Raw genomic sequence first — 26,928 nt, forward strand, 5'->3', positions numbered from 1 at the left:
ATCACTTGCTGCTTATGCTGTTTGGCAAGCAACTAGTCATGTGTTGTAGCTTCACCAGGTTGACACCTCGTTTTAGTTATGTGTGGTGCTGCTCTTGGCTTGCCCTTCTGCACTCTCCATTGAACCCAGGGTAGATGGGGGAGTGTCTGGCCATGAGGTTGCAGATTGTGTTCGAGGATAATGCTGCTGCTGCTGACCCACAGCACCTCATGGTTGCCCAGCCTTGAGTTGCTAGGCCTGTTTGAAATCTATCCCATTTAGCACAGTGTTAGTGCCACACAACATGATGGAGGGTATCCTCAATGTGAAGATGGGACTTTGTCTTCACAAGGACCATGCTGTGGTCATTCTTAGCAATACTGTCATAGACAGATATAGCTGTGGCGTACAGGTTGGATGAAGATGAGGTTGAGTATGTCTTTACCTCTTGTTGGTTCCCTCACCACCTGCCACAGACCCAGTCAAGTATTTCATGTAGAACTCAGTCAGCTTGGTCTGTGGGTGGTGCTACCGAGAAACTCTCGGCAATGGACATTAAAGTCCATCATCATTACCACCCTTGGTGCTTCCTCCAAGTGATGATCAACACGGAATACTGATTCATCAGCTGAGGAGGAGGGGGTTTCATGGTACATGGTAATCAGCAGGTTTCCTTGCCCATGTTTGACCTGATGCTATGAGACTTCATGGAGTCTGAAGTTGATGTTGCGGACTCCTGACTATATACTACTGTGCCACCGCCGCCTCTGTGGGGTCTGTCCTGCTAGTGGGAGAGGACATACCCAGTGATGGTGGTGTCAGGGACATTATCTGTCAGGTATGTTTCTGTGAGTATGACTGTCAGGCTGTTGCTTGACTGGTCTATGAAACAGCTCTCCAATTTTGGCACCAGCACCAACATGTTAGTAAGGAAGACTTTGCAGGGCTGACAGAGCTGGGTTTGCCATTCGTAGTTTATGGTGCCTAGGTTGATGCCTGGTGATCTATGTGGTTCCATTCCTTTTAGACTTTTTAGCTGTTTGATACAACTGAGTAGCTTGCTAGGCCATTTCAGAAGGCAGTCAAGAGTCTGGAGGCACATGTAGACCAGTCCAGGTAAGGACAGCAGATTTCCTTCCCTGAAGGGCATTATTGAACTAGATGGATTTTTCCTGACCATCGATATCATTGAACTTTTAATTCCAGACTTTTAACGGAATTCGAACCCAGGTACCCCAGAGCATTATCCTGGGTCTCTGGATTACCATCCAGTGACAATACCACCACCCCATTGCCTCTCCCATTGATTACTTCAACAGCACATGAGTAAAAGGATACATGGTGAAATGTTTGCAATGCAGCTTTAGGCTTGGTTTCTGAGCCTCTGTTTTTTTAATGGCTATTAAAATTGTCTAAATCTGATTCTGAAGCAGTGAACCTGCCATGAGACTATAGTGCCAACTGCTGCCCAAACTCTCATCCATGCTTGGCTAGAGATAGCAATGTTACAGAGGTGGTAATAGGTGATTTTAATAATGGTTCAACCTCAAGATAGTTTCTAGGCAGGAGGAGTTGATGGAAGGAACTGAAATAGTGGTTAAATTTGGGCTTTGTTTTTGACTAGTATTATTTAAGGTCATCCAAACTTTGCTGCCCATGTCTTAACTCATACCAAGTCCTGTTCAGCCATCAGCCCTGTGCTCACTGTCCTGAATTGGGTCCCAGTTAAGCAATATCTTGATTTTAAATTCACATCTTTTGTTTTCACACCTTCTAACTTCCTCCAGACTCAAGACTGCCTGATATCTGCACTCCTCCAATTCTGGCCTCTTGTGCATTCCCTAGTCCATGTTTTCAATTGCTGAGTCTTTAAGCTCTGGAATTCCCTCTGTAAACTTCAGTCTCTTTACTCCCCTTTCCTTTTTAAGATGCTCCTTAAAACCTACCTCTTTAACTAAACTCTGCTCTAATATCACCTTGGGTAGTTCATCTGTTATTATGGTTGTGGGTCTTAATGTGATTGTTGTGGGTCTGGACTTCCAGACAAGGCTGTTGGTAAACTCTACCTTTCATTGAACATTAACTATGTACAATACAGACTCAGCAGGAGGCTTACATAGAACTACCTCTCTATCATGTGATCTTGTGTGACTGATGTAGATATATTTACATATTTAACATTAACCTTTTGAACTATAGTTCAGTGCCAAATTCTGTTTGATAACACTCCTGAGCAATTTTACTATGTTAAAGGTGCTTTATAAAAGTGCAGTGATATTTCAACTTTGGACTTGTGCTTGTGTAACTGATGTCATACAATCAAGGAAGTGGCTTTCCTCTGACTGGGTTCTGTGTCTCTCCCCTGCCCCTCCCAACCATCCTGTGTCAGATTTGTGCTTGCAGCAGATCATGTGCAATGGCTACTGAAACAATTTTCAATACAGCACTGTCATTTATTAATCCCTACCTCTATACGTTGACTTTTCCTTCAATCCAACTTTGACATTATGATCACCAGCTTGTCTCTTTGTAAGTCTTAAGCTTCTCATCCCAAGTTTAGCTGGATATAATAATGCTGGGTACTCCTTTAAATCTGAGCAGGCTTTAAGAGTGTGCCTGTATGATCCAATGTCACATTGTATAGTAGCCATACTGTGAATGGATCTATAAAACTTTCTTGTGATCTAAACTGGATATCATGGCCTTCACTGGTGCCTTTGTGTAATTTCCCAACCTCTTTTTAAGAAGGTTTACGGAGGAACATTTAGTGAAATGAGGCCAGGTGCAAAGTGTTGAGAGCTGTTTAATTCACAGACAGCAAGTGAAAATAAAAACTAGCTGATAAACATTTAACCAGCTGCTATATTTTTTTTTCTGGTGTATAAGCAAAATAATAAACTACATAACCTCGCCCTGGTTAGTGGGCTCTGTACACTTTAATTTAGTCTGTTTATGGTATAGAATCAGAACAAGGCATTTATGCAGGGACCAGTAAGTTTTCCTTCATAGCATTTACTGACATCCCTTGCGGTCGACCTTTAATATTGTGGGTCTTTGCTTTCTGCGCTATAGAAATTAAGGCTTTATCTTTTGTCCATGGGCTTGTTAGAAAATTGCTAACTAAATCTCCAGTTTCAAATTTGCTTAATGCAAAACTCAACAGGAAGGATATCCCAAACCCCTAATGTGTGTGTGTTTGGGGGTTCCTGTGATGGGATAGCAGCCCTCCCATTGTCAATGTCACTGTCACTGATCATCACTAATAGATTCAATGTCTGACTTTACATGTTTTCCAAAGACCTTTTTGCTTTTAAAACTACAGTAAGTGAATTCACTGTTTTAAAACACAACACAAAATGGCTCAACAGTGGATCATTTCCATTTAAGGGAGTGAGGGAGGAGGAAGGAAAACTCATTTCAAAATGTGATAATAAACATAAATTCATTGACGCATTTCTATTGTGCTGCTGTGGAGCAATAATGGCTTGTTGGTAGAACTTTGACCCATATGAGTCATTCGCCTTTAGTTGGAATCAGTGAACTTTTGAAAACCAGTCAGAATCTACAGAGTGGGTAAGAGAGTTGAAAAGGAGTGGACTAGGAAGTTTTAAACTTTAAGATAAAGTGAGTATTGTATTTCCATTTTATATTTATCTTTTTTATTTGTATAATCTATGTATTCTGCTTGACTTGGACTGAATTGGCAGTGCTGTAATCTATACTAGTTGGCTTTCCTTTTATTCTCTTTTTTTTCTCAGCTCAAACCACTCCCTATACATGGGGCTTTTCTGTTCCTTTTTCTATTCTTTCATGGGACGTGGGCATCACTGGCAAGGCCAGCATTTGTTGCCTACCTCGAATTGCCCTGAACTGTGGATCTGGGGTTGCATGTAGGCCAGTTAAGGACGGCAGATTTCCTTCCCTAAGGGACATTAGTGAACCAGATGGATTTTTACAACTATCGGTGACAGTTGTCTTGGTCACCATTATTGAGACTAGCTTATAATTATTAATTAATTGAATTTAAATTCCACCAGTTACCTGATTTGAACCCATGTCCCCAGAGCATTAACCTGGGCGCCTGGATTACTTGTCCAGTAACATTACCACTTTGCCACTGTCTCCCACATTTCTGTCCACAAGTGAAACAGCTACATTGAATAGAATTTGAATCTGTATGAATTGGCAAGTTTCCATACTAGTGTCTTTAGAAACAAAAAGTTTCTCTCCTGCTAGTTGCAGCACTTGCTCAGTAACTATTCTTATAACTCCTTAAATCTTAATGTATCACGGATCACAAGGTGGTAACTCTGTACCAAATTAAAACGTCGATAGGAATGTGGTTTTGCTGATCATAAGGAAGTGGATGGGCACTGGAAGTGTTTTTTAACCCCAGTGTGGCTGCCTATTGCAAACAACAACTTGCATTTATGTGGAGCCTATGGCAAAATGTCCTAAGGTGCTTCGCAGGAGCGTTATAAAACAAAATTTTACACCGAGTCACAAGGAGGTATTGAGGCAGGTGGCCAAAAGCTTGGTCAAAAAGGTTGTTATTAAGAAGAGTGTTAAAAGGGCATACAAATTAGGAACAGCAGTAGGCCACTCAGCCCCTCGAGCCTGCTCCGCCATTCAATAAGATCTTTGCTGATTCAATTGCAATTTCACGTCCAATTCCCACCTACTGCTGATAACCTTCCACCCCCTTGCTTATCAGGAATCTATCTAGCTCTGCCTTAACGTTCAGACTCTGCTTCCACCACCTTGGAGGAAGAGAGTTCCAAAGACTCACTACCCTTTGAAAGAGAGAATTTTCTCCTTATCTTCATCTTAAATGTGTGTTCCCTTATTTTTAAATAGTTCTTGATTCTCCCACAAGGGGAAATGTCTTTTTCACAGCCACCTTGTCAATACTGCTCAGGATCTTGTATGTTTCAATCAAGAAAGAGGTAAAAGGCAGAGAGTCTAGGGGAGGGAATTCCAGAGCTTGGGGCCTTGGCAGCTGAATTTATGGCTACCAACGGTGCTGTATCAGAAATGTCCGAGATGCCAAAATTAGAGAAGCACTGATGTCTGAGGCTCATGGGTCTGGAATAGTTTAAAGGTAGGGAATGGAAAGGCTATGGAGGGATTTGAAAATGAGGATGAGAATTTGGGGGGGAAAAAAGCGTTGCTCAGCTGGGAGCCAACATAGGTCAGTGAGCACAAGGATGATAGTGAACGTGACTTGGTGCATGTTAGGACAGAGACAGCAGAGCTTTAGAATTACCCAAAGTTTATGGAGGGTAGAATGTGGAAGGCCGGCCAAGAGTACATTAGAATGGCCAATTCTAAGAGGTAACAAAGGCATAGATGAGGGTTTCAGCAGATGTGGAATCCAGCAATGTATAAAGGTAGAATAAGGCAGTATTTGTGAAGGTGTAGATATGTGGTCAGAGCTCATTTTGGGATTAAGTATGACAGCTTGGTTGTGAGCAGTATGGGTCTGACTTGGACAGTTGCCAGGGAGAGGACTGGAGTTGTTCTTTTGTGGGGGGAACCAAGTTGAGGTTTGAAGGTGATGCTTTGGTCTTTCCAATTTTTAATTCGAGGAAATTTCTCATTTAGTATTTGATGATTGACAAGCAGTCTGATAGTTTAGAGGCAATGGAGGGGTCTAGAGGCGATGGTGAGGTAGAACTGGGTGTCATTAGTCAGTGTGGAAACTAACATTGCTTTTTTAGATGATGTGGATGAGATACAGTATGAGGATGAGCAATAGAAGGAATCTAGGAGAAACCCTTGGAAGATACCGGAGATAAGGGCACAGGAGTGGGAAGAGAATCCATTGCAGGTGAACCTCTGGCTACGCTTAGATACATAAGAATGGAAGCAGGTAAGAGCACTCCCACCCTGCTGGACAATGGTGGAGAGGCTTTGAAGAGGATCATGTGGTCAGCCGTGTCAAAGGCTGCAGACAATTCATAAAGAACGAGTTGCACAGAATGTCATCTGTGACTTTGAGAGCTGTTCTGGTGGCAGAAGCAGGGATTCAAACATGGGAATTCTGGGAAAGATTGGCATGGATTTGGGGAAATGACAACACATTAAAGAATTTAGAAGAGAAATGGGGTGGTGGTTGCAAAGATGGAGGGTTCTTTTTTTGAGGAGAGGTTTAATGACAGCAGGTGGTATGGATATTCCTCTGAATTTAAACTTCTCCACTACAATGCATTTAACTCTGTAGCCTTGTGTCAATACTGACTGGGGCTGAGGTAATGAAGAGGAGAGATTTCTGTAGTACAATATTCTTTTACTTCAATCTCTATTTAATCCAGATGATCATTCGCTAATCAAAATTTTTAATGTGGCAGGCTAAACCCTTGTGAAAACTGAAAATGGAATATGCAAAGAAATCCCTCAGTTTCTTATCTCCCAGTTCCATATCCAGGTAAGAGCTCCACAAATGCTATTTTAAAAAATTATTTTCTACTTACCTTCCCAGATTGTGATTGAAGACTTGTGGAGAATTTTTTAGTGATCTTCAGTTCATACAACCACCTGCCTGTTTGTGACCTTTAGGAACCAATACCCTTTTCATGAGCTGTTCAGAAGATTGTACTATTGACCCCTCTTGGCCCTCCAACATGGTGACTGCCTAACCTCTAAAATACATCCTGTATCACTGCTCGACAAGATAGTATTCATTCTGAACTGTTCAGTGCACCTGCTGGTAACTAGCAAATGCTGTAATGGAAACCAACATAATTCTTCAGAGAATGGTATAGGGGAAGAAACTTTACAAATGTGCCTACATCACGTGCCTAGATTAATTCAGACCAATATGCTGACTCTCCACTAATCTCTTAAAGACTTTTTGTAAAAAAAAAATGGTAAACTCTTGTCTGGCATTTGGATGAAATACCATTTCCTCTTTTGGCAAGTTCAATCATTGGTTTATATGAACTTATATTCTAGCAAGGAATGGAACAGATTGGTTAGTTGAGCAGTGCTTGGGGGTTTGGATCTCATTCTCTCAATTACTGTCTGTAAATTAACCACCAAATGATTGATATCCATCCCATCAATATCCATCATGTGAATATTCTGGAACTTGTTACGTATTGGCTTCATGAGGAGCATGGTTACCACAATAACCTAGAGCTTCAAGAAGTCCAATTTGGTCCCCTGTATCTGACAGCACATGAAACAATGTTTTTTTATCACTTTTTCTCTCCAGGCTAGACACTTAACATCAAAATTCTCCATAGTTACAAGTCTGTTTGACTTATCCTGCTTCTAGGTTGTTTTTGCCTTTAGGTTATTCCTATAACAAAAGGCATTTTTATGTGGGCAGGTCATTGGCCTGACTCTAAATTCTACTTGGGAGGATTGGTGAAGTGCCTTTAGGCTCCTATCTTTTGGAATGCCTGGCTTGGGTGGCCCTTCCAAAGGTTATATTGCCTCAATCATGGCTATTGATCATAGGAGATGTGGTCAGCCCCTTGGAGCATACCAGGAATAGACAGTAAAGGCAGCCTTTCTGAAATAAAACTTCAAACCTATTATGCTCCAGGGACTGGCACCATGCTGTAGTACTCTTACTCATTTCTTACCAGTTAACCCAAGGAAAGTCTCCATGGCAGTAGGAATATGAATGGGCATCTACAATTTTGTCTCTGAATAGGTGTGTTTCAGCTAGTGCATCAGCAACATCACAACTGTTGCACAGTACTCCACAGCAAAGACCATTCCGGGTGTGCAACTGGGATCGGAGCCTGAAGAAAGGCATTGTGGCTGGGAGCCTTCAGGATTTCCTGGACAAGGTGAAAATCAGTTTGCTAAATCATCTTTCTGTGAAGTTTTTGGTGTGGGCTGGCAATATTACTCTGCCTTGCACAAATTGCTCAAGGAAGTCTAAACATGCTCTAGTTTTGCCTTTATACAAATACTGCAGGTGCTGGAAATCTGAAATAAAAACAAAGTGCTTGAAAAAAAACTCAGCAGGTCTGGCAGCATCTGTAGAGAGAGAAACCGAGTTAATATTTTGAGTCCATTATAAGAAGAGTCATACGGACTCCAAATATTAACTCTCTTTCTCTCTCCACGGATGCTGCCAGACCTGCTGAGTTTTTCCACCATTTTGTTTTTATTTCCCTCTATTTTGAATTGGCTTACTCTTCTGATCCATACCCCTGGGAAACTAAGTGGATGAAACTTATTATTAACCCAAACGTCTTGTCTCATTGTTCCTACCATCCAGAAGCTGGTTTTTGTCTTTTTTAATATTGAACTAATATAGCTGCTGAAGTCTCTAATATCTAATGACTGAGGTTCATAAACATTTTAAGGTGCTAAATTCTGCTTTTTTGGTTCTCTGACTGTACATTTGCTCAACCAGGTAACCAAAATAGAGCATGCTTTACTCATAGTGAGTCTGCTTGTTTTGTTTTTGTTTATTGGTTTTGGGTAGTACTGGCAAGATCACACTTATTACAAATGCCCAGTTATCCTGAGAAATTGATGGACCTTTCCTTGAATTACCACAGTGCTTGTGGTCAGTGTTCCTGTAAGTGTGCTAGCTGAGGAATAGACTGTTGACCTGAGACTTTAAAGAATGGTGGTGTATGACTTTCGGTTGATAATGTTCCCATGACTTTGCTGCACTCCTCAGTGGTAGAGGTCATGGGATGGGGGGGCTAGAAGATGCTGTCAGAGTTTGAGTTGCTCTAGATAGTAAATACTGCAGTGAGATGTGGTTGAGTCCAGTGGTAGGAGAGCTAATCAGATTGCTTTTGCCCTGATGTGATTAAGCTGATTGTGGCACAACTGGACTTATTCAGGTGAGCATTCCACTCTACTCCTTGAGTCTGTAGATATTAAAGAGACTTTGAAGGAGTTGGCAGATGAGCAATTTATCACAGTTTCCCAGTTATGTCCCTGCTTTGAGCCACTGTGGTTTAGTTAACTTTGTTAATTCTTGACAATTCTCCTGCCCACAGCCATCAGCACCCCCCACAACCCCAATTCAGTTCTGTTGTGGTACTGTTGAAGCTCAGGGAGGTTGGTGGTTCCAACCTCAAAGATGTTCATTACCTGGCACTTGGGGATCTGAAGAATAGACAGTGATTACACCTCAGTCCCGAACTTGAGGGAATTAGGGAGGTCATTAAAGTAGTTGAAAATGGTTGGGCTCAAGGCACTACCCTCAGGAACTCCTATAGTTGCAAGCACTGGTCTCTGTCATTCACAACCATTTTCCTCATTTGTCTCTGACTCCAGCTTCTTGATTTTTTTTCTATTGACGTAGGGCTGCTTGGTGGCGTACTTAGTTGAATTCTACCTGGTGTCTTTCAGTTACACTAGCCTCTCTATTTCAGTTAACTGTTGTACCCATGTCTGGAACTAAGTGGTTCTGGCAAAATCTACAGACTGTTGATGAGTGGGTGTCATTTAATGTCTTGTTCTGTTGCTCTGAGAAGACAGAGATGGAAACTGGCCAGATGAGACTTGTCCTGCTTTTTGTGATTAGGCTAACCTGGACAATTTTGTTGTCTGGGAGATTCCAGTGCAGCCATTGTACTGGGATAGCTTGGCTAGGGGGTGTGGTGGTGACATGAGGGAAACTTTTTTCATGCAGTGAGTTGTTAGGATCTGGAATGCCCTGCCTGTGGTGGAGGCAGATTCAATCAAGGTATTCAAGAGGGAATTGGATTATTATCTGAAAATGAAGAAGTTGCAGGATTATAAGGGAGAAGGTGGAGTAGTGGCACTAAATAAATGGCTCCTTCAGACAGCCAGCACAGACATGACAGGCCAAATGACCTTCTGTGCTGAAACCATACTGTGGTTTTGTTCTTTAGCGCTAGAGCAGGGATATTGTGTCGTAACCTTTTTTGCTCAATCACTTTCTTATGTCATCTGGAGTAAAGAAAATCGGCATCAGCAATGGTGGAAACCTTGAGAGGGGGCCAAGTAGCATTTCACAAAGGCTAAATAAAGCTAAACTAGGGATCTGTTGTGAATATAGCTCATGATACACATTAATTCATTTTTGCACAGTTTCTTTTGAAACTGATGCAAATATTTTTGACGTTCTTTGGGGATTCCAAAACTGTTGCATAAACACGAACATTTCTGCTTACAACTTATTTTTGTTTGCCCTAAAGGCAATTATTTTTCATCTGAATCGGTGATGAAATGCATTTCAATCAGGTTAAATTATAATAAGCTCACTAGGAAATGGGGTTCTTTCTGATTTTTGTTTTTAGGGTTGACATTTTTTTTTGGGAGATTGCTATAGGAGCTGCCTCTTCACAGCCAGCTTTTTGTTCTATGAATTCCACCACAATCTCCCTATCGCCCAAATTCAGAACCAAAGCTAATTATGTGTACAGCAATTTTTTTTTTACTGCTTTCGATACAATAATGTTCAGTTTTTTAAACTGGAAACCGTCTTTGTGACCCAGCTTGCTTTCTTTTGTCACTTTCCCTGTACCAGTCTCTTGCTCTCTGCTATCTAGATAAACCATTTTACACTTGTGCTGCAGGTTCAAGAATCATTACAAACAACATCCAGTGCCTCATTGCTACTGGAGGAGGATGGGACCATTGTTGAGACAGAAGAATTCTTTCAGACTGTACTAGATAATACGCTGTTCATGGTACTTGAGAAGGGACAGAAATGGACACCATCAGAGGTGAGGACTGCAGTAGCATTTTATTGGGGAATATTTTTAAATTCTGGAATCTTATTGAAGCATATCTTTATTCCAGGTACTCTTTAATTCTTAAAGTCTTTCCAACAAAATTCAGTTCCAAACCTGATAACTAGGAATGCCTGTACTGTTTTGAGTATAGCCTATTGGTCACAACGTATATTGTACCAGTTCATAAAATCACAATTCTGGGGATAAGTCCTGCAGTTTCCTTTTTTTTTTTAAAAAGATATAATCTGGTGTTGAGAACAATTGTAATTTTTTTTTTAAACAGAATAGTGGCTTTCATCTGGGTTTCACAGAGAAATTGCGTAGAAGAAAAGATGTTGCCAGAATAACATTTGACCTCTACAAAGAAAGTCCACAGGATTTTATTGGCTGCCTGAGTGTGAAAATGACACTCTATGGCTCGTATTCCCTAACGTATGATGTCCAATGTGTGGGAGCAAAGAAAATAGTGAGGTAAGGAAAGAGAATTCCAAGCTAAAATCACTGGATTGCTAATCAGGCACATAATGACTCGAGGTTTAAATGTTTTCCATTTTGAGTAGATTATTGGCTATAAGATTCATAGTGTAACTGGTATCTTGAAATTCCAAAGATACTAACCCAGAGTCTTAAAGCCTTTGAATTTCATTAAAATAATTGTCCTGAAATGTAATTATCAGATCATATGTTTTTTGGGAACCTGGTATTTATCTTTTAGGGATTTTTTTTTTCTTGAGCCCCAATTTTCAGATGAGATTGAAACCTCAAACACTTTTTTCTGACGAAGGTTAAGTAGGCTTGGGCTACAATTGAAGTATTCTAATGTTCAGTGTCTAATCTGGCTTCAACACTCCGGTGAAGTGTCTTAATGTTCTTTTGTTGAAGATGCTATGTAAAAACAAGGTGTTGCTGTTGTCTGTCATGTTGTTATAATGATATAAGCACCAGTTGCTTATAAGGGATTATGTAACTGTGTAGTGGGTTCACTTATTTAGACTAGTCACTTGAACAGATATACACAAACAGAAAGCTTGAAGACATCAGCAACAGAGCTGCATGTGTGCTTTGCTCAAAAAACAAAAGTGAAACTAAGACTGGATCGCATGACACACTTCCCTTCTAGTGATGTCATGCTGCTATCCCTTAGTCATGTCCATAAATCCCACAGTCTTACACCCTAGTCTCTCTGTCACCAGCATATCTCCCTCCTTGTTCCATGTCCTTTGCTATTTTGTCACTGAACTCCCAGTTCATTTGTCTCTTCACCAACACCCATACCATTCCCCAGTTCCTTTGTTTTAACCATCTTTTTCCCATCTCTAAAATTTGCCCTTCTTTCTATGCCAGAAATGTCCCCCTCTCTTCTGATCTGTCTTTACACTCAGTAATTTTACATTTATCACAAATTCAGCTGCAACCTGCACTTGTTTACTGTGCTCCTGCTTATTCTCACGCTCCATCAACTTCCTCTTGTCCCATATATTTACCCTTCCATTTTATTACATGTGGCACTTCGCCTCCAACTTGTTTCTTTCTTTCATTCCCACTCTCCTGCCTCCAATCCCCTCCCCTCCAGCCCTCCATTTCCCTTAGAATAGTAAACTACCTATTTCATTCTCCACACTGCTCCACCCCAACTCTCTCCATGTCTTGATCTGCTTAAATGTTTCCTTTGGTGTTTTTCCCTCCCACCTCCATCACTTATGGTATAGCAATCCCTTATTGCAGCCTCCATATGTTATGTAGCTCTGGCACCAAGTTATCTTCTTGCTGCTTCTTAATCAAAACTGCTCATCTCAATTATCCAAGAGATCCAAACAAAGGGTGAAAATTAAATAGCCAATATGGAGCGGTTGAGCTGAATGGTCTGTTTCTGTTGTCATGCCCAATAAAGGCATGTTATATTATGAACTCTCAGCCAATACATGGATACCAACAAGCTGTTAAGATGGCTGCTGAAAATCATGTGCATTTTGGCATTTGGACTACAGAAAGTATCAGATCTCTGGTGAATACCTAATTAAACATGGGCAAAGATGAGAGTACACTCAGCCATCTGTGGAATTCACACTTTCTGTAAGGATGAGCCAACACCTAAAGACTGTGGAGCTTCCAGATTGCCTGTCTCCATGTTTTGTACTAGACAAGAAGGAAAGTCAAATCTCAATGGCCACGATTAACACCCTATTGTATCACAATGGCCTCTCCAAACTAGACTGGATGAGTCTCAGGAGTGTTAACCTACTGGTCATGTGATCAAAGATGGTTTCAGGGACTGCACCCTTATCACACCACCTCCCCCCCCCCCCCCCCCCCCCCCCCCCCCCCCGCCCCACCTCCCTCACCCCCAGGACCCATTAGCCAGCCTGAGAACCAGACTCTGAAACTAGCTGCATCATCAAATAGCCAAAGTACTTAATTTGTTCCAGTTTGAATGTTTACCTGAGAACCAACCTCCTAGATATTTTACTATAAGGAACCTCACAACCTACTGTGAACCCTGGTGTTTTACAAGATCCTCATTTCAAACCATATGAACGAAGAGCACGAGTAGGCCATTCAGCCCCTCAAGCCTGCTCCACCATTTAATAAGATCATGAATGATCTAATAGTAAACTGAAATCTGCATCCCACTTACTGCTGATAACCTATTTCAACTTTAAATCATATCCATTCAAGCAACCACAGGCCTTCCATGTGGGAGTCTGGAAATCATATATCAGATACTGAATTAACTATAATTTGTAAAAGTGCACTATCTTTTATCTGTATGTAATGTGTGTGTGCGGGCACGCATGAGAAAGTGATGGTGCATTTAAATTGGGTCATGTGTGAGAATGAATGATCTTTTAAACTTATAAAAGCCTGCAGCTGAATTATTTAATTGAAATACACACTCCAAAGTAAGATGCATCCCTTTCCATACAAAACATGCTAATTATAGGCAGTGAGAAAGCAAATATGTTGTCTGTGACACTGCTGTACAATTGATGTAACTGCAAAGTTGCTTCTTCCATTACTAATATTACCTATCTATTCCCTGTTTTGATCCCATTTACTTTCTTCACCACCACAACCACCACCCCCACCCCCACATCCCACATAAATGGGAAAGAGAATTTTATCCACCCTAAGTTTTGCAGAAGAGTTTTATTTAATTATTGACTTTGCTCCCATGGAGTAAGTCTTGCACTGTGGACTGGATTTTATACAACTGTTATGTAACTCTACCTGTTTTCCAATAGCCTTGCTATTAATTATTTTTGTTTCCTCTTAGGGAAGCCTTGCGTTTGACAATGTTCACAATGCAAGCTACAGGTCATGTTCTACTTGGAACGTCATATTATGTGCAGCATTTACTGGATGAGGAAGAAAAACGGGCAGCAGTCAAACCCCTCTGTGCTCTTGAATGAAGTGCATTTGCCCTGTCTACTCTTTAAAAACCTGCAAATGAACCTTAACCAGAAAGCACACTTTTGGCACAATTTATGTAGCCACAGCATAAAGTTGCCCTGAAAGATTTCATTAGTGTACAATGTTTGTTTGTGGTCAATTTGATGCAGAAATATATAATCAGAACAAGCATTGAAATGGTATGTGGTCAAATGTGTGCTGTACATTACATGTATCTAGCACTTTTGAGGGTATTTGTCTCAAATGAACTTGAATGTATCTGCTTCATTGTGCCAATCAAAGAGCTATACTAGTACAGGGTAACACTTGTATAACTGGAGGATATGTCTCCCTAGTATTTTTGTGGAATAAACATGCATTTAACTGGAATATTGCAGGCTGTGCAATAATGCTCGTCAAAGTAAATCACTAGTTATTTTCTGTATCAAGCTATACTCTTGGCCCCTAATCCATTTGAGACTGGGCTATCAATCACTTTCTGGGGCTAGTTTTATACTTTTTCCCTCAGACCTGGCACTGCTCACATTTTTTGGGCCTGCTCACTCCACACTGCCTCATTGACCTCCAGCTATAGTAAAATGGAACTGTACAGTTAAGTGACTTAGTTAAACCACACCCGAAGCATTGGTTCAGGAAAGACAATACCCAAGCCTGCAGACAATATAGTTTACAATTCTGCAATTTTTTTTCTTTCCATTGTCCATTTTAATCAACAATGGTATTGATCAGCAATATTCTAGAATGAGTACAACTTGATATTATATTGCTTAATTTATTGACCGCAAAATAGAGCTGAGATTATTAGCTGATTGACTGACAGACTATAGGATTTAATCAAATTGCTTTTTCCCCTTTTAAATCCTTTCTGTGGCTGGGGTTCATGGGATTAAGGCACTCAACAGGAAATTAACTCTTAACTCAGCCACCTTCAGGATCTGCCAGTTGACAAAAATAACTGAACAGATTGAACTGATATATCTTCAAGATGGTTATAAAATAAATGAGAGTATGACAACATTGCATTTATCCCAGAAAAATAAGCACAACTTATTAAATGCAGTCCTAATTTAAGCATAGTACTTGAGTTTTGGTACATTTGCACTAAAATGCTTCTTGTATAAAGTTAACTTAATTCAAGTGAAAAAATGTTTGTAATTACAAAGTATTTATTAAACCAAATCTTGGCTTTGTTGTGAATAGTAAATCTTTAGGTGAACAATTGTATCCTGGGTTAGAATATTTTTCCTTTAGATCTGCAACTTGATTACAATCCAATTCAGCATTTCATCTCGAAGGTTTGGGTTTCCACTGCACAGTAACTCCAGCATTGGGGAAACAGGGTACAGGAGTCATTGTCGGCTCTTTTAAAGAACAATCCAGTTAGTTGCACTCCTGCTCTTTTCCCATATCCCTGTATCGAGTGTATCTGCAATGGACTTGCTTGACATTTAAATTCATGATGTGTGTTTCCAATGCTCTTGTCTTCCTAATCTGCCTTTGTTGTGTTGGGCTCATATCTGGTTCAGTGCATAAAATAAAATCTAGGTAAAAGTTGAACACCACCATGCAGAATACAAGCCATCATCCCAAAATATCAGTAGAAAATCCCAGGGATAAAGCATAATGTGAGACACTTTTCAAACCCCTCTTATCTTTAAATAATTTTCATATTTAAATAGTGTAACTCTGGACTTAATTCATCTATTACCATAGACTACTTGATTAAAAATTAGTTGGTTCAAATGTTAGCACTAAATTCCCAATGACATTATCTAATAAATTTACATTGAGAATTCAAGTATCAGTGCTACAATTAACAATCTAAACCATACCAAGTACTGGGCTCCAGTCAAACATTTTTAAGCTTTTTCAACAGTTCATTTCAAACTAGAGAACCCACATAATCTTAACCCTATGCGTGCAATGGTTTGGATTGAAAAATACTTTTCACTGGTTTGACATACTTAGTGAGACACTCTGGAATCAGGTTGTGGACTTTAGTGATGTCCTGGTGACCACTATATTATGGTGCTCCAGATGCTGTGGTTTTGCTTCTCTTCTTGGAGGAAATTGGTTTGAGCTCATAACAAATGAATTTGTTCCTCCTTTAATGACGTTTAAAAAGCATTAAAGCCAAGTCCTAATTTGTTTCTCTCGCATTGCCCAGCATCTGAGGCGAAGGTCAAAATGCAAACATTATTCCCCCCAGTTCACACTGTTGATTGATGTATGGACAAATGTTCCACTTGAATTGCCAGCCATTTCACTTTTTCAAAATTAATTGGCAGGCTATTTTTAAGCTGTCAACCAAGCACAGATTCTCAATAACTTTATGATTGGAAAGAAAGAAAATGTCCAGATATGAGATCAAAGTATGTTCCAGCCTGGTCTCATGCCTGGCAGAGGTAATCCTAAATCTACCACGTTCCCAAGTACTGTCAATTTAGTAGAAAAAAAAAGTGTAGTGGAGGGTAGTGTGATCGGGATGTTAAACAGCCTAAGTTTGATCATTTTACAGAACGAAATAAAAAGTGCATTAGAAAGCATATCAAATAGAAATAGTTGTGCCCTCTTGTGGAAGAATAACTAAATGCCCAAGGTTTGGTTTTGCACTATATACTAAGCTAATGTAGGTTGTTTAAACTGCTCCAGAATTTAGCATTTTCAAGATCTTCCTAGCCCTCTGATCCTTCGTCTCTCCCATCTATGACCTGCCTATTTGATGACTTCATCCATCTCTGAAGTCAATCTAGCCAAGTGAAATAATAGAAGAAAAATAAATGCCCAGTGGCTTTAACATGAACTTATATATCTGATTCAGTGAAGTTTCCCACTTCTATGTTTATCAGCCCATATGTAATGGGAAGACAATTGCAGGCAATTGAGCAAAAAACCATGGTCATCTTTTCAGCACATTGATAATTATAGTGATGCATTGAATGTTCTGGCCCAGCTACACATGCTTTGATCTCATTGTGACAGAAGGATGCAGCAGCTGGCACTCTGAGAAGCAGTGATGACCGAGTCACCACATTTGAGATTTGGGCCAGTGCTTAAATGCAAGCTGTTCCCACACTTAGTCTCTGTTTACTGGTAGCAAACTTGAGGGTGATTGTCAAGTAATTTTCCATGAAGGAAACCAATAATCTGATATTCCTACAATTTGCAGCAATGGGTATAACTCGTTCCTTCAGACATTCATGAAAATCACCTCAAATTAACCTATAAACAAATATTTGCATCTTTAAAGCACTAATCATGACACTCAAAAATATCAGTGCTCTATACTCAACGAATCATTTTCAAAAGTAGTACCACAGATTTTTTACACTTTATTTTTTCAAATACTAATCGACTGGAGTGGCTCTGGAAAAGGGGGTTGTACCAGATAAGTAACTCAGGCCATCTGTGTTCACTGGTGTGGTTTCAAAATCTCCCATGCAGGTGATATTTATCAGAGCAAGTTCCCTCAATGCTGCTGCAGATGCTATTAAATAGACAACACTGTGCATGTCTCAGTGCTAAACCATAGCATATATCAACACAACCAAAGATCAATGGCAGAGGCGTTTGTCAATCCATTATTTTCCCCCCCACTCACCTTAAAGAGTTATAAACTGCAGGCTGATTAGCATAAAATGAAAAGCCCCCAGGAAGTGTATTTAATAATTTCACAAAGCAATCAATACTCAATAGGAGCTGTAGATTCACTTACAATCAGACACACTCAGCAACCATTATAGACTCACGTTGCATTCTACCAGCAGCAGCAACCTGCCACTGTGCCCGAGTGCAACAGATTATGATTTCTTTCTTGATAGAACCATAGACAAGTGCAACACAGGAAGTGGGGAGTGGGGGCATACACCCTTTCAAAGAGCATTCCAGTTAGTCCCACTCCCTTGCTCTTTCCCCATATCCTTGTAATTTTTTTGCTTTCAAGTATTTATCCAATTCTCTTTTGAACTCTGCTACTAAATCTGTATCTGCTACTCTCCCAGGTGGTGCATTTCAAATACTAACCGCTCATTGTGTAAAAGACTTCCTTCATGTCACCTCTGGTTCTTCTGCCAATCAGCTTAAATCCTTGCCCTCTGGTCATCGACTCTTCAGTCAGTGGAAACCGTTTCTCTTTATTTACTCTAATTAAAATCCGTCCAGATTTTAAATACCTCTACCAAATTCTGGCAGCACGGGCAGCTAGCAATTTGATTTCTTTATAAAACTACTTCTGTCTGGCCACTGCCAAATTAACCCTTTCTACACTTGGACATTTTTACACAGCTTTAACGTTTTGTGTTTATGTGAGACTGGAATCAACCCAGCTTGTTCTACCTTCAGGATATGGACCATATGTGGCCACAAGTGGGTAAAGTGAATTACTCCCATGCTTCTGCCTGGAACAACAGGGTCAGTAAGGACACCAAAGATAGCAACCTAGGAACAACTGTCCCTGTCTTTTCCTCAAAATTTTTCTGCAGCAGTTAGTGGGATTCGCAACTCTTTGGAGTGTACCACTTATTGGTTCAGCATCACAGTCTGCTCTTTCCCATGATCTTTTTCTTTTTAAACTCTTTCTTCCTGAACCTGCTGACTCTTTATCTGGGATACGGCAATAGGAAGCTTTCCCTATCTTGCTCAAGTGGCCATTCTTCATCTAAGTTTAGACAATGAGTGTCAACAGGCCACAGGAGCACTCTGCACACATGATTATATTTTCACCCACCATCTACGTAGGTATATTGTTCATTGCGGTCATTAGCTATCAGAAATGAGAAACTCTGGCTGTTTTTACTTTCCTGAGCATTAAGGTATGACGCACCATGATTATTTCTGGATAAAATTGGGTTTTGGTAAATATTGCACCAAATCTCTAGAGTCATTCGTATTGCAGATAATTAATTGTTCCCATTGTTCTGTGGAATAGATACATTGACAACACACCTCATCTGGAAGCTGCAGTTATTCAGGTGCATTTCCTTGTTGCATGTCAGTGAAGAAATATCCCTGATCTTGTGAATTTATAACCAGCATTTACAGTTGGATTTTACTACAAAATAAACAGCACAGAGATGCAGCAACGTCTTTATCCCAGAGTACTGGCTTGAACTATTACTGAATACATACAGTTCCTTACTTTCTTTTTGTTATATTTTCTTCAGCAAACTCATTCATTGTTAAACCCAAGAGTTCAAGAGTCCTAAGAAAGTATGCTGGAGGAGCGCCTGTAATCACTGTCTCTGATTTCTTAGTTTCAAAAGGTGGAATTAAAAGTTTGTGTAAGTGAAGGTGAAGAGGCATTTTCCACATCTGTTTCTGGTCAAAATGCAGCTTCCGCAGCAAGGATTTATCCAATACCTAATGAGTGAAATAAAGTGTTAGCAAGAGTTTCCAATACCTTCAACTTCAAGTTAACATTTGGGCATACTGTCTAGGACACATTAGACATTTGTAAGGAAAGATCATCCAATATAAGACTGGAAATATGATGGTGCTAGCTTGAATCAACGATTACCTACGAGTGTGGAGCAATATCTGCACAGCTCATTTAATACACAGATTCGTAAACAATAAGAAGGATAGTAATAAACTTCAGGACATAGATAAACTAGTGAAATTAGCAGACACATGGCAGGTGAAATTTAATGTAGAGAAGTGTGAAGTAATACATTTTGGTAGGAAGAATGAGTAGCTGTAATGCAAACTAAGTGATGCAGTTTTAAAGGGGGTGCAGGAACAGAGAAGGGAATTCCAAAGCTTAGTGGCACAGGCAGCTGAAGGCACATTTGCCAATAAAGGAGCAATTAAAATTGGAATATTCAGGAGGCCAGAATTAGTGGAGTATCGATATCTCGGAGGGCTGTGGGCTGGAGATCACAGAGATGGTAGAGGGACGGGGGGGTGAGGCAATGGAAGGTTCTGAAAACAAGGATAAGAATTTTAAAATCCTTCTCACACACACATATACTTTCCCCCATTCCCTAATAGTACTCCATCCAGTAAAACCTACTTCCCTCCTGCTCATCCTTCCTACAGTACCCTATCTCTATTACACTACACTATACTTACCTGAGTTCGAGGAATCGCTGATTCCACTGGGAGGCAGAAGGGAACTCCAAGCACCTTCCCCAGCCGCGCAGAATGCACATGATCCCCAAGAACAGCACAGAGTTTAACAGTGAGGTGGACCTGCAACAGACTCTCAAAGGCTGGAGGGAAAAGAATGTAAACATTGAAAAATTGTCAATCTTAGTTAGGATATAACCAACTGACAACAGCTTAATTAAGGTTTACCCAGACATCACAACCCTATAATATTAATATATTTCACAATTACAAATGGTCATGGCGGTTGGGACTGGTGCTTAAAAATTAAATAGGAGTTAAAATAAGAACGATAGATTTACGATTTTTGCACCACTTTTTTAAATTTTAGAATTTCTGGGACCCACAGATTGTTTCTTAAATCAGATGCAAAGCTAAGAGTTAAGGATGTCAGACTACTAAATCAGTTTTTTCCGGCACTAGTCAACTTTTAGCAATGGAGACAAAAATCAGAAACAATCAATCTGCTGGCCTGTACCACTGACTTCTGCCCTTCTACCTCTGTGACTATCAGAAACCAGAGACAGAGTGAAGATCAGTAGCACAGAGGTATCAAAGCACTGCTCCAGCCACCACTCTATTCCCAATTATGAAATTATAAATTCCAAAAACATTACAGTTCTTGCTTCCAAGAGCTCAGCTCACAACATTCATGGACCATTCCCTGATCCTATTTCAGCCCAGATTCATTTCTGTCAATCCTCTCATCAATGGAAGGTACAGACAGCTACCATTGCCTCTTATACAAGCCAAGTGCTAGTGAAGTGTGAGCTTCTGCTACCACTCCACCTAAGAACAGACATCAGTCCATATTCTCCATCTAGGCATAAGTTTCTACTGTACTCCCTGCTCTCACTATTGTCTACATTACTCTCAAGCCCATCTGGTCTGCACTCCTTTCACTGATAGACGGAGTATTTTCACAGCTAACTGACTCACATGCGAGAGGCTGAAGCTGTACCAATGCACAGCCATCTGTAGTATCCAGAACCTTGTACCGTGTAACAGCCTTCTTTACTTCCTTCCGCTGAAAGTTTCCAGGAGTGGGATGAAACACAGGAACCACCTATTGTGTAATAAAGTATGATAAAGCAACTTCACTGCAACATTTACAAGGCCAAATAAGCAGGAATAGTAATCTGTGCCACATTTCCATCACTACATGACTACTGGGGATATGGGTCTGTCATTCCTTCCAGAATAGAGAAGTGCAGTCTGCATTTTCAAAGCAGCATAAACTTGAATTTATTCCATTTCCATATTTCTTGCATTTCCTCCGCAAGAGAGCTGGTAGTCAATGGCACACAGGCTACTTCCAATGATATTATTCTGTTATCATTAGCAGGAAGAAAGCTTTGAGGTAGAAAGTCAGCTGTCTTTAATTTTCCTTCCCTCTGCCTAGGGAAGTGTCTCAATATGACTCAGCATCTCCTGCAACAGGGTAGCCAATATCAAGTTCTCATGATAGAGAGTTCTCATGTGAGGAAGTGCATGTATTGCCATGCATCAATTATACAACAGTACAATACACGGTTGCCTGTTTCTGATTTTCCACTTATTTTTCACTAACCAGTCACCTTTTCTTGCTGCTTATTCTGATGGGGAAAGTGGAGGGGGTGTATCAAATAGAATAATTACCAGCTCATGCTCCCCAATGTTCTGTTTTTTCAAAGCAACACTGATTTCTCCCTCTGCAGGTTCTGGAACACCCACTGTCACTGCACTGTTAGAAAAGGAAAATATAGTAAATGCAAATAATCCAAAAGGGAATCTACCAACCCACAGAACCCTGGAGCAGTAAGGTATGATTCACACCACCTTCATATGCCATGCATTTATAATTTCAATTCATTAAACTTGACACTGTTATATAGAATAAATTGATATGGTAAATTTATAATTAAACAGTGAACGGACTTCATTATATAGTACCTTCTAACATCCTCAGGGCATTTTAAAATAGGTTACATCCAATGAATTATGTCTGAAATACTCTTGTTATCTGGTAAATTAAGAAATCTAAGAAACAATTACATGTTGAAAGCCAAGAAATTGAAGGGGATTAGTTCATTCTCTCACCTCCTCCTTCGACATCTTATCTTAACAAGTTCCACAACCTTTCCTGATGTGCACCCCAGCCACTGATGCACCGCCTTCTACTCTTGCCTCCTGGGCCCAACACAGTTCTGCGATATCTCCCAGCTACACTCTCACACCTGCACTCACCCTTATACATATCCCACCACATTCACACCCCTCCACCATCTCTTAGTCACACTTGCACATCTGCAGTGACATAGATCTGGCAGCTGGCCACAACATCAGCTGAGGGCAGCATCTAGCACAGAGAAAAAAAAATCTGCAGGAAGGAAAACAAAATATCTTTTTTAAAAAAAATCTAAGTTGCAATTCAAAACATGGCAAAAACACGAAGAGTTTTAAACAAAACTGCTGGTTGAAGTGCTACTCCCAGGTCAAATGGGACAGAAATTTAGTTAGCGATAGCCCTGTGCTCATTAATATCCAGTTTTTGATAGCCTTGTTACTCACAATGCACAGCCACTAACACAGCTGTGATATTGGTGCTGTAACAGAGCAAAGCTTGTGTGAAGTGGCTTTGTATTGGTTTGAATGCAGAGAAAATCTAAGACAAAGTAAGAGTAATTTCCATTTCTGGATGTATCTAAATGGCAACTCTATTTTATTGTCGAATAGTTAAAAGGTACTACAATTGTGTTTCTATTACACTGTTCTTGCAGATTTTGTTCCTTTGATTGGTATGTGTGACAAGAACCCCAGGTTAGTATGTTTAAGCTTTAATAATTTGTTTCAATGATTTTGTATAATAACTCAACCATTACCAGTAACTGGTGAACGCTTCCTTCTTTCTCCGAGCCCGTATGAAGGCATCCTCGATGTGCTTGGTGGTTTGATGACAGGTGGAAAGCAGCACCAGGCCAGAATAGTCCCTGTAAAGAAAGTGCCATATTCAACTGTTTACAGAGGGTTACCTTCTGTTAATACAAAAGAACATGAATAACTGAGTTATTCACATACAACCTGTAGATTATATAGCACCAATAGCTATGTATGAGTGTAATGATTCTGGACCAGACCCCCAAGTTTTCAGTACAATCCGATAAGGGACCAACATTTTTTTGTTTAAAGGTAGACAAAATTTGAGATTCAAGATACATGCTAAAATTCCACAGTTTTTGAACAAACAAAGCAAAATAAACTTTACTAAACAGGGTCAGAAAGATAAAACAATTTACAATTTCCATCTTATATTCTTGGGTGAAAGAAAGCTAACATCATAGTGAAGGTTTCTTTACAAGGACTTTACAATTTACTTACAAGAAGTATTTAACATCATAAACTTCCAACAAATAGATTATATACTGTACAGATAAACTTATCATTTTGCTCCACACTTACATACATCATATCACAAAATTACAAAGGCTTAACCAAAACAAGAGCCAGTACATGTAACAAGTAGGATTAGTAGGATTTAAACATCATAGAATTATCAAAACTCAGGACCTGTCTTTTCTCCTATTCTCTCTCTTTAAACTCTGGACAGGGTTTAACAACAATTACATTTTTTTCCCCCATAATCTTTTTATAGTCAACCAAAGGTGGTGAAGATACATTAAAGTTTTCTGTAGAAACATTTTGACCAGCTTGTGTTTCTAGTTTGTACATGGGTTTTCAACTTTTCTAGCGTAACTAAAAACCAATACTCTGGTGGTTTTCCCCTCTTTACATATGCTTGCATATTATTCACTCTATATGATACAAATGACTTTCGTAAAGGCTTCTCAACGTTAATACAGAAGAACATGGGGTTTTTCTTACTTTTTTCTTCTGTTGATGGAAGCATGCCTTCAATGGGTCCTCTAAATTTGCTACGGAAAGCACGTATGTCTGATTAACAAACAGCTTCAAAATTATTTTCTTCATTCACTTCTTCCATAACAGATTTTGTCATTTCACTGTTTTGATTAACAGCAGATGAATAAACCTGCACTGAGGGGGTTTTCCTCATTTTACACTTAAGTCATTTTCTAGCTTATCCAAGAGATGTCCCACAGCCTTCTGCACATGTTCACATTGTTCTCGTTGATGTTTGGAAAACGGAACCTTCACCTTCACTTCTTTCACAACTTCATTCAAGTATTTGTTCACTTATTTTGCAATTCTTTTCCATGCTTATTAATCTTTTCATTCAGGTCAGCAACTGTTTGGTCAGTTCAATTGACTTGTGTTCAGAGTCATCCTTATACAAGCTTAACAACTTCACATGAGCATTCTCCCATGGTTACTGACTGCACCTTAGACTTTTCCAATTCACTTGTTAGATCCTCAATCTGTTTCTTCAAATTTTTCTTATCTGCTTTTAAAGTTTGGATGTGCTCTTCCATACCACATGTCTCATCCATTTTGTGCTCCAGAATGCATTGAAATTCAAGAATTTCATTGCTCTTTTCATGATGAAGTACCAATAGTTCGTCAATCTTGGTTTTTAATTCCACATTCAACCGACTGTTCTGATTCATCAGCAATTCCTTTCCGTGTTCAAGGTGCTTTTCACCATACTTAGAGACTTTTGATACTTGAAGTTCATCAAGTTTTAACTGAAGATCTCTTTTTGTTGAATGTGCTCCCACAAGTTTATCATTTAGAAGTTTCAAGTCCTCATTCAAGTGTTCCACTTCCTGTGACCGATACTCCAGCGTTCTCACCAGTTCTTGTTTCTCATTAGCAAACTCTTTGTGCATGGAAGTTGGTTCTCTACACAGATCAGTTTTCCCCTTGCACAGCCAAATTCCTCAAGCAACTTTTGTCATTCCTGCATTTCTGATGCTAACTTTTCTTAGTCCTGGGCTAGTTGTTTTTTCACCTCATTCTGTCTAACCTTATAAGCTCGGACCACAAAATAGGGAACAATCCAGGTTGATACTCCTGCAACATCCCATTTCTCTCCCCTCAACTGGCTTTCTTGAAACTCTCAGAGATGCTAAGAATTTCAAACCTGCCAAATCATTACCCAGTATAAAATCTATCCCTTCCAAGGGTAAACTAGGAACAATTCCCACTGTAACAATTCTGTTTACTAAGTCACCGCATAAATTGTCTTTACACCAGGGAACAGGTTCATAAGTCCCGTAAAGAGCCCTATAAATACTTTCTCTTTCATCAAACCATCTGGAACACAAGTCTTGTTATCAACCATCATCAATGACTGACCTGCCTCAGTAAGGGCACTAGTTCTCAAAATTTTAATGTGTTTACTGGTTTGGTTGGAGGGCAAGTGAATACTTCTCCCTTAAAGACAATACTTCTGTAACCTCTAGCAACCTGCCTCACTTTACCAGTATTCATGGAATAATCCCCTTGACTATTCCAAGCTGCATTCCCCATTCTAGTAGGTTCTGAGGGAACACATTTCACTTGTACCATTGCCACTATTTTAACACATATTTCCTTTTCTGAAAACTCCTTAATCATTCCTATTACTACCATCGATTTACCTTTCAACTTCTAACAACTGGCTTTGAGATGCCCTGTCTAATGGCTATAAAAGCACACTGGTTTCTTTACCTCACTTTTATTGACTGGAACAGCTTCAGCCTTCTCCCTAAAGCTAGACTATTTTCTAATCCTCCAGATTCCCTGTGGAGATCTACTGCTCCCAGTTGCCTATGTAATATATCATACTCTCTTCCACCCTGAAACCTAAGCTTTTTTCTAGCTAGTTCTTAAAGTCTGATGTCTTTCTCTCTTTGACACTCAAGCTTTCGCATTTCCATTGCTTTTACTCTTTTTCAAGCTTTTTTCATTTCCTATTTCTGTCTCAAGCTGCTTCATCTGCAACTAAATTCTAGCCAACTCAACTGAAATGCTATCTGGGTTGACTTTTCCTTCTTCCTGTCCCACATGTTGTTCGATTACTTCAATTATGTCTGCTTTCTTAGCCCCTGCTTTTAACTCTTAACTCTTTCGCTAATGCAATTAACCAATAATTGGTTAATTATTGCAAACCATTCAGAGATAAATCTTCCCTCTGCAGAAAGGTTGTAGCAAATGACAAAGCCATTCTGTTTTTCAATCGGTATAGTAAAATTTACCATGGAAATCTTATCAGCCTTAACCACAGCGAGTACCAGCACTTGTACCTGTCTGTGGATTTGAAATCCCGCAAGAGGCCCCAATTTATGTTATGATCCGGGCCAAGACCCCAGGATTTCGCTACAATCCGCTTAGGGACTTGTAACATTTTTGTTTAAAGTAGACAAAATTTGAAATTCAAGACACTTGCTAAGAGAATAAAGCCACAAGATTCAATGGTTTTTGAACAAAAAAAGTTTTAATATACAAGATCATTAAGATAAAACAATTTACAACATTTATCTTAAGTTCTAACATTCAGGGTTAATATGAGGGACAGGCAAATTAACAGGCAAACTGTGGTCAAATGCACTACACTGTACACTAAATAGCAAATGTGACCGAGACAGACCTCATGGATTTCTCTGCAACCCACCCAAGCATCAGTAAACACTGCAAGTCAACCAATGTCATTGGAACTCTCTCTCTCAAGGGATTCCAGTCTTCACCTTTGAGGAGCTAGCCTTGAAATTTTCTCCAAAAGTCGCTCTAACACGGGTGGCCTCAGCGACGGCCCACCTCATAGGATTTCAATCTCATCTCCCACGACTCCACTCCCGCGTCTGCACTTCAG

The 26,928-nt window shown here is 39.8% G+C and overlaps 2 protein-coding genes across 9 annotated transcripts in view; one reads left to right on the forward strand and one right to left on the reverse strand.

The window, feature by feature from the left end:
• Nucleotides 1–15,266, forward strand: part of cidec (cell death inducing DFFA like effector c) — a 27,941-nt gene extending 12,675 nt beyond the window's left edge. For 2 of the 4 annotated variants that reach the window (XM_041191540.1, XM_041191541.1), the window contains exons 3-8: nt 3,507–3,603; nt 6,330–6,406; nt 7,643–7,781; nt 10,506–10,655; nt 10,948–11,135; nt 13,939–15,266. In XM_041191540.1, the coding sequence (XP_041047474.1) occupies nt 6,354–6,406; nt 7,643–7,781; nt 10,506–10,655; nt 10,948–11,135; nt 13,939–14,074 (666 nt within the window). In that variant the 5' untranslated portion in view covers nt 3,507–3,603; nt 6,330–6,353 and the 3' untranslated portion in view covers nt 14,075–15,266. The remainder of the gene's footprint in view (nt 1–3,506; nt 3,604–6,329; nt 6,407–7,642; nt 7,782–10,505; nt 10,656–10,947; nt 11,136–13,938) is intronic. The other 2 variants (XM_041191542.1, XM_041191543.1) reach the window with 1 other exon arrangement.
• LOC121279945 (mitochondrial mRNA pseudouridine synthase RPUSD3-like) overlaps nt 15,179–26,928 on the reverse strand; it is a 24,315-nt gene continuing 12,565 nt past the window's right edge. For 4 of the 5 annotated variants that reach the window (XM_041191536.1, XM_041191539.1, XM_041191534.1 and 1 more), the window contains exons 6-11: nt 23,042–23,149; nt 21,819–21,903; nt 21,120–21,246; nt 20,145–20,284; nt 19,213–19,433; nt 15,179–15,592 (exon numbers count right to left, since the gene is read on the reverse strand). In XM_041191536.1, coding sequence (XP_041047470.1) covers nt 15,562–15,592; nt 19,213–19,433; nt 20,145–20,284; nt 21,120–21,246; nt 21,819–21,903; nt 23,042–23,149 — 712 coding nt within the window. In that variant the 3' untranslated portion in view covers nt 15,179–15,561. Of the gene's footprint in view, nt 15,593–18,011; nt 19,434–20,144; nt 20,285–21,119; nt 21,247–21,818; nt 21,904–23,041; nt 23,150–26,928 lie in introns of those variants that run through there. The other variant, XM_041191535.1, reaches the window with a different exon arrangement.

The sequence above is a fragment of the Carcharodon carcharias genome, chromosome 7 (genome assembly GCF_017639515.1).
Source record: "Carcharodon carcharias isolate sCarCar2 chromosome 7, sCarCar2.pri, whole genome shotgun sequence".
Classification (NCBI taxonomy): Eukaryota; Metazoa; Chordata; class Chondrichthyes; order Lamniformes; family Lamnidae; genus Carcharodon; species Carcharodon carcharias.